We start from the raw sequence: 13,483 nt of genomic DNA on the forward strand, positions 1-13,483 counted from the left end.
GGTGGAGAATGGATCCAGGAGAAGGACATGGGGCCATTGGTGGACAAGAAGCTCAACATGACCTGGCAATGAACACTCACAGCCCTGAATGCCAACTGCATCTGGGGCTGCATCCAAAGCAGTGCAGCCAGCAGGTTGAGGCAGGTGGTTTTCCCCCTCTGCTCAGATCTGGTGAGACCCCACATGAGGTATTGTGTCCAGCATAAGGATGCTGTGAACCTGCTGGAGTGAGGCCATAGGAGAGCCATGGAAATGATCTGAGAGGAGGAGCACCCTTCCTATGAAGATAGAGTGCTGGGGCTTTTCATCATAGAAAAAAAAAAAAAAGGCTCTGGGGAGATCTTAAAGCAGCGTTCCAGTACCTAAAGGGGGCTACAAGAGAACTGGAAAAGGGACTTTTTCCAAGGGCTGGTAGTGACAGGACAAGGGAGAATGGCTTTTAAATGAAAAAGAGTAGGTTTGGATTAGATATTAGGAAGAAATCCTTTACTGTGAGGGCACTGAGGCACTGGGACAGGTTTACCCAGAGATGTTGTGAATGCCTCATTCAGGGAAGCATTCAAGTTGACAGTGAATGACACTTGAAGCAATCTGTTTGAGTGGAAGGTGAGCCCATGGCAGAGGTTTCAAATTATTTTTAAGATCCCTCCCAACCTAAAACATTCTATGTTTCTGTGGTTTTATGATTCTGTTTCTGTGATTCTATGATTCTGTGTGATTTGGCATTATAACTTGACTAAATGAATAATTACAGAAGGGGGTTTCCAAAGGTAGAAGCTTTGCAACTCCTCCTGAGCCCCTCTGAGGTAGTGCAGGGGAAGGAGCAGCTGGGTGAGTGGTGTGCTCAAGTTGTCCTCCCCATCTCCTACTGCCAGCACATGGCCCATCACTGGGGTGGTGGTAGGCAGAAAATTTCAGGCTGGTTATTGTAATGAGATTTACTCAGTCCTGGTGTCTCGTTTGTCCTGTATCACAGGCACCCAGGATGTACTGTATCTTGAAAAGTTGCTTGGCAAGGAGTGACGGCAGCTGCACTGGGGCAGGTCTCATCAGAAGGGAGCCCCATAAACGACTTGCTGATGACCTTTGATTCAACTACCAACGTGTAGCAAGCAAATATTTAAACCCATGCCATTCAGAAGGGAAGCACAGCTTTAGTATAGGGAGCTTAGGCAAGGGGTGCTGCTATGATAATCCTGGGCTTTGACCAGGAAGGGGCAAGCAGTCTTCTTCCCTTCCTCTTCAACTCCAGCAGAGCAGCCTGCCTTGACCATCATGCCCACACCAGGGAAGAGGCAGATGCTCAGACCCCAACAAGTCAGGTGGCTGCTGTGCAAGGAAGGCAGGAGTTTTAAAACAGTTTCAAGCCCAAAGACAAAATAACTGTGGCCATTCCTCCTGCCCACATTGCCTGTGACCTCATACAAGCAGAGGCTGTGTAACAGGGAGGCCATCTCTCGATCTGGCTGCCTTCTGTGGCCAGAAGCTCAGCAGGCTGGACCCAGCTGCTGGTCTTCTACCATAGCTGGTACCCACATAGTGATGTGTCTTCAAGAAAACTACTGATGTTAGGTGCAGCAACAGGCCAAGAGGGTATGTATTCCTCACAATGCTGCCAAATTAGCTCTTTTGGTCAGTTTATGGTTAGGTACTTGCACTTAAATGTTCTTTCTGTTAGATTTTTATAGTTTTGTCTTTTCTTCTTTAAACATGAAAATAATCAGTCTTAAAATAATTTTAAAAAATACCCTGGGAGGTGGTCTATAAAAGGAGAAAATCCTTGCCAAGGGAATGCCACAGAAATGAGCCCAAGCCACAGAAATCCCGGTTGAAGGCTTCACTTTGCCACAGCTTCTCAGAGGTTAACTAGGGTCTGCAAGCAAACAGCTTAAAGGAGCCTGGCTTAGTGCCTGGGTCTTGGGCTGTCCTAGAGCCTAGGAGCCTAATGTGCTTCCAACAGCCCCTCCCTCCCAAAGGCGATGCTGAGCAAACAGAGCCAGCCCTCGCTCAGGGAGAACGGACCGGACCCGCGCTGGGGCTCCGGGCCATCGCAGGAGAGGGTGTTTCACTTCAGACGGGCGCAGAGCCATGTGTATATAAAGCCGGGGGCAGGAGCCCGGGAGGATTGTTTAGCACAACCACACCTCGGCTCACTTGACAGCACGGCGAGGCACCGCCGGAGTGCAGGCACTTGAACCCCGAAGTACCCGAATGTGGGAACAATCTGCCCCATGGGCCCCCACCAGCTGCTGATTTTGATGCTGCTTCAGGCAGGTGAGTACCACCTCTCGGTCCCTCTGCCCTGCCATCCCTCCCCCTGTCCAGGGACAGCCTCTGCCCTTGCCGTCAGCTTTGTGTGCTTCGTGCCAGGACCTCCTGATCTGGCCAAGTGAGGAAAAAAAAGTGTTGCTAGATCATCGTCAGCTTTATAGTGAGGGACTGTGTAAGTGAGCTGCCTGCCTGCATCACTTCCCAGCCCCAGCTATGGTTTGCATAAACTGTATAAACGCAGGTCTTTTTCTTTTTTCAATAGTTTTCTACTACAGAGTTGTTAGTGTCCATGTTTCATAAAAATACCTTCTTTCTATACAAGTGGCCATGGAGTGAGCAGTTTTCAACGCATCTGAACTTAAAATGATTTTTAAAAATTCTGTTTATAAAAGCCATAAATGACTGATAACATAAAGACCCTACAAACAGAGGCAACAAAACACTAAACTGGCACATCTGAGGTTATATCTGCAGTTGAGTTTTAAAAGGAAAAAACACACCCCTGCCTTCATTTACAGCAAAGGCTGTCAGTTTAAGCAGGAAATAGTGCTAAGTTGTCAGATTCACCTCTGCTCACCTCTCTGCAGGTATGTTCTTCTCTAAGGTGCTCCATCACTAGTTTAACTAATGATTTGACATGCTGCTAGCAGGACATTGGGCTAGCAGCAGGCTGCTGTGGAGACTCAGACTTTTACAAGGCTTTCCTGGCCATGTTAGCTCAGCTGCCTAACATAAAGAAAGCAGTTTTAGTTCTTGGTCAAGTTATTAGTTGTGTGCCTGAATATTAAAAATGTACTTGCTGGGGTTGACCTCTCAGCTGCAGCAACATGCTGCTGGCTCAAAAACTAGACAGCTTTCAAAGAATAAGAACATGAGAGGCTTCCTGGATGCCTCTTGCAGAACACATAGCCCTAAGCACACTAATGGTGTCTTTTGGACTCAGTTTCTTTTGGGGCTTTCTCTCCACTTTCATGGCAGCTCTGTACTCTAACTACAGCTCTTTGATTCCCAAAGATATCCCCAAAAGAAGAATGGCCTTTCTTCTTCTGGGTGAGGTACAGTTACCTTACACCGGCCTCAACCATTTTCAGCTGGTGGCCAACAGACCAAGCCCAGCAGTCCAGGCTTAAGAGGCCAGTGAAAGACAGCTAAAAAAAAAAAAATCAAGCTGCTTGTCATAAGGCTGGGATTCTTACAAATAAGTTTTTGTCTCCACTGAAACATTTTTAGGGTCTGCAGACTGCAACAGGTTGAAAAAGCATTATTTATACCCCTAAATTCAAAGCAGCTCACTACTTGTGATTTCCCCTGAGAGCTAAGCCCCCTTCTAACTTTGGAGCCTTGCTGTTTAGACAAGGAAAATAAGTGGTCTCTTTAGTACTTAATAAAACCCATCCAATGTGTTTTTAGCACGAAACCTGAACATTCAAGTAGTGTTTAGGTGAAGGGCAGGTCGGCCACTTACTTTTTCAGGAATGTGCATTTAATGCCAGAGGAATGCCCCGAGGAATGCCCCGGCAAGCAGACTAAGGTTGGGTCAGGACAGCCTGAGGTGTCAATCCCTAGGGTGAAAATGGTGGCACCTGTTCCTGCTGGGGGTTCAGGCTGGGAGAGGGAGAAAAGCCCTGCCTTGTCCTTCATGGGAAGAGAACCTCCTTGTCTTCACTGGCATTTGGATTGGGCTTGGAGGGCAAGCTAGCCCAGTAGATGTGGGAAGAGGCCCAAGCAAGACGATTAGAGGCTAGGTTTTAAAAGGAAAGCAACAGCTTTAATAATAGTATTGAGTCCTTGGGTGGTTAAGGGGATTAATTAGCCGTGTTTGCACAACATTTTGAAGAGGTCAAGCGTGCTGCAATAGCCAGGGGCAGGTGGCAAAGCAGCTTCAGTGGTGAGGTCCCAGTTCCCAGCTCCCTGGTGTCACCTCCCTCTCTATCCAAGCATGCAGGAAAGTCCCCCTGTTTGATTTTGGAGTGGCTGTGCATGGGTGGGATAAGGATTTTGATCCTACCAATAGAGCAGTGCAATGTGCATTTGGTCCTTCACAGTAAATCCAGGCATGAAATGCTCCTATCTGTCACTACGGCACTATAAGCAATGTTTGTAAATGAGGATCACAGTGGTTTGAGGTTTCCACAACAGTCACTGCAAGACTGAGCCTGTGGTTTCTGAAAAAGTTCTGAATTAACATGCAAAATCACAAGACTGTTAGAAAGATTTGAAACTCAGAAATCTCCAGACTGGTTTGGGTGGCCATCCACACACTCCAGCTGACACAGAGCTCCTTTCTTCTTTTTTTCCTCAAATTACTGCAGCCCATCAGTTATGACTTAGGTGAAACATATTGATGAAGGCAGATGCAAGTGTTGCCAACATTTCCAGAGTCTCAAGAGGAACTGGCTACATATATATCTTGGCTAATGGAGGAACTTTGTCCTTGACAAAGTATGTACTTTACAGGCTTAGGGGCAAGTAGCTGTCCCTCTATGCAGATTAATAGGACTACCAGTATGTTTTGCCACCTGGAAAATGGGTTAAAAGATCCTGAATAGTAAGGGAAAGTTGGATAACATAAGAAATCTTGAGTAACACAGAAACTTTATTTCTTTCCACAGAGCCCTGGTTAGGTCTGTTTGCCTGGCAGTACTCTGCTGCTTTATGTTCCAGTCAGGACCATAGCATAGCTGGAAAACTGTCCCAGGTTTGGGAGCTGTGGGGTGCAGTGACGCTCAGGTGGCCCTGCATGGTGCTGGCACAGACCCTGCAAAGCTTGACAGATCTTGGGCTCCATGATGTGCAAGACCAGGCACACTGCTTCCAGGTGCAATACAGCTGCAATCACACACTAGGTTCACAAGAACTAGTAAGTCCTGCTTGAATTGAACTCCTATGAAAGAAATAGCATGCTTGGGAATTTCTGTAGCCACCTTTTGATTATCCCAGACCTCAGGCAAAGCTCCCTGCAGAGTAAGTACCCTTTGCCAGCTGAATGTCATGACTAGTTAGATTGTCAGGGCTGCACCCAACCAACCAGTCAAAATCAAAACCATCTCCCTTTAATGACTGCAGGAAAATCAGTAGCAGGGATGTTTAATCCTTGTGTGTAAGCATGTCCTGTCTTTGCAGTTTGGAAAGGTGCTCTGGGAAAGTCCCATTCACTGCACACTCGAGGAATCATTGAACTAGCTGGAGCCATTACGTGTGGCACAGGACGGTCTCCCTTGGCATATATTGGCTATGGGTGCTACTGTGGACTGGGAGGACGAGGCTGGCCTAAAGATAAAACAGACTGGTAAGAGAAACCTCAGCTATGTGTCCAGAAACAATGCAGATCTCCCTGCTTCTTTCTGTTTGTGCTACTGTGACTCCACCGACTCATTTGTTGCCTTGTGGGCAGGGAACTTTATATTTATGAACATCCTGGACATTTGTAAGTGATGACCCATGTGTCACTTGGGATTTGAGCGAGAGCTTAACCTCCTTCTGGATGACACCAAAGCTCTTAGGACCTTCTACTATATGGGGTAGAGGGCAAAGCAGAAACTAGGATGTAATTTCTTGAAATAGCTGAATTTTTTTCATAGATATCATACCTTGCCTGACAAAAAGAGTGTAATCCAAGGTATTTGGATGGTTATTTCACCAGGTCCTTAAATGGAAGCAATGGAAGTATCACTGTTTATCCTCTTTAAGAAATCCATATCCTTGCAAGGAGTAATCAAACCTGTTGCCTTCAAGTGGCTGTTAGTTCACACTGAATCAAGGTAGAACAATAATGGATAGAATGGTGTTATTTCCTCCTTTCTTAGTATAAAACATGTTTGGCTTGTTATTCCCAACAAGTGTTGAAGGTATTGCAGTCAAAGGCTTCTTTCCTGTTCTGTGCAATGAGAATAAAGAAAGTAAATGAGAGTAAAACTGAGGATAGTGGACTCTTGTGTGCTCTGAGCCTGGTATTTGCAATCTTGCCAGGTTTATATCAAAGTCAAAGCACACAAGTCTATCTGCAGTCAACAGACCAGGTGCTAGTAGTAAGCTCTGCTTTTAGCAGGGGTGAAGGTAGTCTGTAGCTCACTGGGAAGGAAACTGAGCTTTCCTGAATATCTTGCTGCTGGAGACTTTGCAGGTTGCTATAAAACCAGTTTTCACTGAATTGGAATGACAGAAAAAGGGAGGGGGGTGTGGGAGAAGGAAGAAAAGATGTCCTTTAAGACTAATGGAGCTGTCTTCATTAATGCAGTGAGATGTTTCACTCCCAAAGCCCTCTCATCATTTCCCTTTATTTGTCTGTGAAATATTTCATCTATGAAACAGTCATTATAGGCCTCACAAATGATGAGTAACTGCAGTAATATCTTTTGACCTGCTTATCACAGTGTGCTTATCACAGTGCTCATCTATAGCAGTGTATATAAGGTGTTTAAATATTTTTGTTATCCTTTAACAAATTTCACAATAAAGCCTTGAAAGTAAAACATTACTTCACTAATTTGGAGTACTGCTTTTATTGAAGGTCTGAGTAGAGTGACCTAAAAGCTGTTTTCCATAGAGGTTGAGTGACATCCAAATTTATGTGACCTTGGGAGATGCAAGTAGTCAGCACTCCTGAAAAAGCGTAAATATGGCAATGTGTTCATCAGCCAATGTTTCTGCTGTTGCTTAAATTTTACAGAGTATTTTAGGATATTATCCTAAAGGCAGAAAATGAGACTTTGCAAGTGGAAATGCCTCAAAATATCAGATAGTTTGTAGAAGGGAAGCTTGATCCTCTAAGTAGATTCATTATTATTCCTCAGCTGCAATGCTTGGCTGCTGTAGAAAAACTTAAAAGTTTTATTTAAGTCTTAGCTAGGAAGAATCAGCATTGCCACACTAGATTTGACCCTAAAAATTTCAATTTTCTGTTTGCTAGAGAGATACTGACATCTGTTACTAAGAACTACTCTAATGATTAGGGTGGTTGAGTACCCCACACCTGTCAAAGTGACCATATTATTTTCCATATTTGCCATTCTAAAAAAGAGTGGTAAAACTACTGGCTGTGAGTGACAAATGCGGTTTGAAATTATTCACCCCCTTGATCCTCTAGGTTTGTTATGGAGACCCTTACAAAAGGAATAATTTTCTTGTGTGTAATTCAGTCAATGTGTCTAGACAGGGCAAGAGTGCTTCTAAGCACCTCTCTTTTATGTGCAAAAGGAAAAAAAAAGCCATTGAGTGGGTAATCCTTTTATAAGGTTTATTCCACATACTGACTTTGATGTTCTGTTGTCGGTAATTACCTTTTGCCTTTTGTTCCTCTCTCAGTTCCATCACTTCAAGGTATAATGACATTGCTTCCACATAGTCAATAGATTTGTTTCTCATTCTCCTTTCAGTTCCACTGGATTGCTGCAGCACCTATGTTATAAAGTAAGACCTGAGGGTGCTCAGCACTTCCCTGAAAACCCCATGAAAGGTAGGGTGCCTCTGTGACTCATCTAAGTCACAGGATCATTAAGGCTGGAAAAGATCTCTAAGATCATTGCATCCAACTGTTAAATCTTGGCAAACTCATAGGAAAGAGTAAGATTTCCCCTCTGTTTCAACGTTAAAGCAAAGATTTCCCCTCTGTTTCAACGTTAAAGCAAAAGGAAAAGACACACAGAAATGAGGGTGCTGTTGATGTGACAAACACAATGTGACAAATTCTTACCTTACTGTCATTTGCTCAACAGCAGGGGTCTGACCAGCTGATCCCGGCGGACCAGCCAGAGCTGTCTGTAGCCATTAGGGCTGTCTCCTAGCGCAGCCCTGATGAGCAGGTTGTTTACTATCCAGGTGACACAGTTGTGTTTGTTTGCCACCCGCTGATGACCAGTGCTCTGCCGTGCTGTTGGCTGTCTCTGTGTTGGTGTAACCGAATGTTAGCAGGTTATTAAAAGCTTAGCACCACTCTGACCCACGTGCAGCAAAGGACATTTCCAGACAGGAGGGGACCATCTGAAGGTGGCAAAGGATAATGGGATCCTGTAGTCTTCCTTCCTTCGCAGTTCTTTCAGATGTTTGTAAAATAGGAGCCAAAGGTCTTCATGCTTTGTGTTGGAGTAAACTACTTGTCACCCTGCTGCAGCTGTGGGGATCATCAGGAGGAGCTGCTGTAAGGGGAAGCAGAATTGTGCCCCAAATCCTGTGGTCCTGCAGAGTTTATGCAACTTCCCCAAGTTTTGCCAAGCCAGATACAGAGCGGTGAATTCTCACAGCTAGCTAGAGCACCATTCACTTGTGCAAATTCAGTGCTCATTTGCTTATCCTTGCCTGATTCATAGAACATCTTTTGCCCCCTATCTGTCCTCACTTCCACCTCTCTTTTTGTTTGTTCCCTCTGGCTCTCCTTAAAGAGCAGTTTCTTTCCCTTGGCACAGAGGCTCCTAACACCTCCCTTTGCCTGTCTACCTTCACATTGTTCTTGTCCCCACACTCCCCCACCACTGACACCAACTTTACCAATTTGGCTACTGACTCACTCCCCAGACCTCACAAACCTTTGGTTTCTATAGCTGGCTCTCTACCACAGCCTCCAGTGCTCAGTGTCCCATATATGAGACACAAGTGATGGGCTTGCACTGCTACCTATCATTCCCCTGAGGATGGATTAGGCTTTGCTGGAGCTTCAGGTTTTTTATATAAAATCAGCCTGCCTCAATTTTTCCGAGTTCATAGAGTGGTTTCTCTGTAGAGTCACAGTGATCTTGCAGGGATGCCTTCTGGAAATACAGGAGATCACTGAGCTCTGGCTCCAGCTTCTGACCTTGCATCCTTGCTGAAACAACCTTGGTTATTCAGCAGAGAATGTCTCTAAGTGCTGAATCTTTTCTCAATGGAATTTGAGTCCCTAAGGTACCAGAATAATATTCAAGTGAGGTCAAGTTTCCTATAAATTCAGAAGTAATTGACAGTGAGAATTATCTCACTAACTAGTCCATAAGACAGATATAATCAGCTAAGCTACTCATCCTCATTCCCTCTATGGTCAGTGAAACACAATTGCACTTTCAAATCTGATGCTTTTCACCCTATGTTAGATGTCTGCAGCATGAACATGTGAACTATGGTGCAGATGTGCACAGAGGGAAGATAGGTGAATGCCTTAGATGTAGATGGTTTGTAAGGTTCTTAAGTTAATTGATGTGAATTTCACCATTGACACTGATTAATTTGTAGCCTGCCCTGAGAACATTTATAGGCTGAGGAGCACATGGCAGGTCTAGGTGAACTGAAGAAATATAACTTTTTAGTGATATTGAGGAAGGCAAGAAACATCCAAATTCCAAGTTTTGGGACGGGTCTAAGCCTAAACCAGTGAGCCACAATAGCATAACTTATAGGGACACTTCTACTCCAGACAGATTACCATGTCTTGACCACACATGCTTTCACGAGGGCAAAAGTTCAGAGGAAGAAGCACAATGGTCATGGGAGCAAATATGGCATTAACAAGCTCCTGAGACATGCAAGATTTCCCAGAGATACCAGGATACTTGCTTCATCAGCAGATGATTTACTGACAGGCCGGGGTGTACACTGCTGTCATGAGCTGTATGTGAGCAAAGCAGCCCTGGAGTTCACACCAACAGGAGGGATGCAGGAGGACACCCAAACTCCCTCTTTTTACATCTCCCAGGTGCTGCCACAGGCACGACTGCTGCTACGACACGGCAGAGAAGGAAGGCTGCAACCCCAAGGTGCAGCGCTACCAGTGGGCATGTGAGCAGAACACTGTGCGGTGCGGTAAGGAAAGGCTGGCGTGTTGCCTGGGGTTTCCCTCCCTCCCTCCCTCCCTCCTCTGCAGGCACTAGGCTGACCAAAGGGCTTTGGGGGCCCCAGAGGCAGGTTTATGTTTGCCAAGCTGTTTTCAAAGCTGCTTTAGGCAGTGTCTGTTCTCTTCGAAGCTCCCTGCCCATTCCTTGCCAGGAGCTGGAAAGCTGGAGCCCCAGAACAACCCCTTCCAGGTAACCTGAGCTCTCCCCAGGCTGAAGGGCAGGAGTGGGGGCCATGGAGCCCACAAGCCATCTTAGTTTGGCAGGGATGCAGATGACTCTAAGGAGACTTTCTGCTCACTGGCATTAAGCATGCCTTTTCCGACAGCTGTGGGTCTTCAAGTGGGCTCTTTCCACTGCAGTTCTGTCCCTCCAGCAGGACTGTCCACTTTTTTCACTATCCTTAAGCGCTGGTAGAGAAGAGCCAGCCTATTTAGCATGGCTGCAAGACAGGTTAAATAGGATTGCAGCCTGTACTTCTGCCCCATGTGGGGCTCCAGCCTGAAGTCCTGGGGTTTAAGCAGGGATTTTGAACCATGCAGTATCAAATGCTCTTGAGTGCTTCAGGCAGACAGCAAGTGTGGGCTGTGCTCAGCTCTACAGCTGGTACCCAGTTAAGAAGGTTTGAATTGCAGTCACAGCCCGTCAGTGTCTCACACAGTTTGTTTTGACTTACACCAGATGACTTGAGTCTTAGAATTTGTCACTTGTATTTCTAAGTCTCCAGAAAGCTCCTGGTGCTAAAATCCATTGTAGAGCACTTTGAAAGCTTGAAAATAAATTGTGAGAGTAAAACTTATCCCCATAATGATCAAAGTTACTTGCTAAAACATTAAAGGACCATTTCTACGTTATCAGGAAACCATATTCCACTGGTGCAACCCTGAATCTCACCAGCAGCTGAAGATCTACCAGCAGATAGAGGATGGGACACAACACATCTGCAATTGTTCTTTTCCAAGTTCCAGAACAATCTATTAAATATAAAGTGCTGGCAAAGGAATATGTTGCTTTAATGTACAACTGCTCTCCCTCCTGCCTACCTGTATTTCCATAGTTGACTGATATTTTCTGCTAGTCATTTTACAGGAAAAAAGTCCTGCTTCTCTTTGCTATGAAGGAGCAATCCAAGTTGCAGATATGAGATGTATCACTGAGTGCATGGGAGTGGACATAGGATTTCAGTAGGCTGTAGTTGCTCTGACTTGGCCAAGAAACATGAGTTAAACAAATGTCATTAATTCCTTAACTGATGTCCAGGCAAGACCTGATGCATCCATCAACTGTTCTCCACGAGCCCTCAGCAGGCTTCACTCCCCTAGTGTCCCCAGTGAGGAGGAACAAGAGAAATGTGCTTTGAAGGCAAATTTTCTACCACAAGCTACAGCACAGCAGGTCTTACTGGTGAAGGTATAATGTCTGATCCAATTTAAACAAAAGAGATGATTAATTAAATTTCCAGGCATGCTTGCTGAGCTCAGGGTAATGATGTCCAGAAGTGTTAGAAGCAGAATTGTTTGCACTGTCATTTCAATGAAACAGGAATTAGATGCCTGCTGCCTGACACTGTATCATAAATACAGACATTTTCATGTAAAATAAACAGAAACTCATTTTACTTGGTATTTTTCTTCTTTTTACCATTAGGTAGTTTTCTTTGTGGAATGAGAAAAACTGGCAAAACCATATTCTTCAGTCCAGATATATGCCATCAGCTGTAGGCAAGTTCCATGCAATAGATATCTGTAATACAAAAAAGGCTGTTAGTTGTGAGGTCTGGTCAAAAAAATCATTCCTCTCTAACAGAAATGTTACAAAGCCAGACTTCCGTGCTCATGTGTGAATAACAGTTGCTGGCACAGCATCGGAAGAGCTCAAGGAACAGAGGGGCAAGGAGAGTAACAGGCAAGACTTGCAGCTAAGGAAAAAGTAGCCTTTAGTCCTCATTGACCCTTAAAATACTTTTACCAATAAATATGTGGTTCTTCAGACCAGCTTAGGAAACATGGGCTTTTTTTAGTTTTCAGATACAGGGTTGCTCCATTGAAGTCCAGTGAAATCTGAAAAAAAACCCTATACTTGGTGCAGTTGGTTTTGGAGTGAAGCTCACGTGTACTGGCACATTAAACTTTGCCTAGTGCAGGGATTTGTGACTGTTGGATAACCCATAGTAGCAGCCTCAAATAAACAAGGCACTATGCTTTGAAATAATATTTACCCAACAGCTGCATTTAAACCACCTATAGGTGGGATGAGGTTCATTAACCCAAACTCAGTCATTTGCAATGTAGCCTTCTAAGCTAGTGGCTTTGATGTAATTTATGGTCATGTAGTCATATGGTTGCATTCTGTATAGTTCCACATATGACTTCGATCACTTTGTTAACTGCTGGCTCATAAAAATCAGGTACCTGGGTCTGCTGAAAAGCTCCTTGGCTCCTCTGCTGTGATCAGAGAGATACAACAGGAACAACAAGAATGAAGAATGCCTGGTGGGTCTTCTGATGCCCTCAGGTTTCTGTATATCCTTCTGGGAGGCTCCTCCTTTTAAAGTAGTGGTTTTTTTCTTTTGAAATCAGCCTGTTTAGCAGAGGGAGGAGTTAGAAGGGAAATTCACCGACTGAGGAACAGTGGAATATTTTTACCTCAGGTTAAGGTAAAATAATTTTCCTTTTTATCTTTGACTGCTGAATTAAACCCTCATAGTTCACACAGTTCTAGAAGCAGGGAGTGCTCTGTGCTGACCAGATTTTTTATAAGCATTGACAATTTACATTTAGCTGCTACTTTCTGATGCTTTTTGTCACAGTTAAGGTCAGACATGTTGATAGTAAGAGGGCAGGGGAGAGTCAGATCCACTCACAACACAACATGCTGGTCCTGCTGCCATAGCCTTTGATCCCTAAGGGCTGCTTTTTTAGGGATTTTTTTCCTGCTAAAACTGTTTCTTGCCTTTAATACAGAATCTCTCATCCCTGGCTCACATTTTCTTTTGCAGATAACCTGACAGACCGATGTGAAAAAATGGTGTGCCTATGTGACCAAGAAGCAGCCAAGTGCTGGGGAGCAGCCCCATACAATCCATACTTCACCCTCTGGCCAGACTTTTTATGTGGACAGACTCACCCTACCTGCCATGTCAGATATGGGGGGCCAGAATAGTCTTTTTAGGAACCTTTCTTCTAACAATTTGAACCTGAATGTGGTGGAATAAATTTTTTCCTTGTTTTCCAGATCTAACAATGGTGTGAGAGAATTTCTATCAGGCCAGGATTTATGGGGAGAAGAGACAGACCAGGAAGGTGCAGTGGTGGAGTTGCCCTCTCTGTGAGAGAGCACTTGGAATATAATGATGTCTGCCTTTGGGTGGACAACAAGCAAGTCAAGAGCTCATGGGTTAGGAAAAAAGGGCAGAC

The 13,483-nt window shown here is 44.7% G+C and overlaps 1 protein-coding gene across 1 annotated transcript; it reads left to right on the plus strand.

Moving 5' to 3' along the window:
* The first annotated feature begins 2,228 nt into the window (after positions 1-2,228).
* Positions 2,229-13,229, plus strand: LOC134056077 (phospholipase A2-like). The gene is made up of 4 exons (XM_062512583.1): positions 2,229-2,274; positions 5,395-5,560; positions 9,932-10,038; positions 13,066-13,229. The coding sequence occupies exons 1-4, from the start codon at positions 2,232-2,234 to the stop codon at positions 13,227-13,229; spliced, it is 480 nt and encodes a 159-aa protein (XP_062368567.1). The 5' UTR covers positions 2,229-2,231.
* The last annotated feature ends 254 nt before the right edge of the window (positions 13,230-13,483 follow it).

This window comes from Cinclus cinclus, chromosome 2, assembly GCF_963662255.1.
Source record: "Cinclus cinclus chromosome 2, bCinCin1.1, whole genome shotgun sequence".
Classification (NCBI taxonomy): Eukaryota; Metazoa; Chordata; class Aves; order Passeriformes; family Cinclidae; genus Cinclus; species Cinclus cinclus.

Coding starts and splice junctions, on each gene's coding strand:
- LOC134056077 (XM_062512583.1), top strand. CDS start 2,232: ATGGGCCCCCACCAGCTGCTGATTTTGATGCTGCTTCAGGCAG. Junction 2,275..5,394: donor TTTGATGCTGCTTCAGGCAG/GTGAGTACCACC, acceptor CTGTCTTTGCAG/TTTGGAAAGGTGCTCTGGGA. Junction 10,039..13,065: donor GCAGAACACTGTGCGGTGCG/GTAAGGAAAGGC, acceptor TTTCTTTTGCAG/ATAACCTGACAGACCGATGT.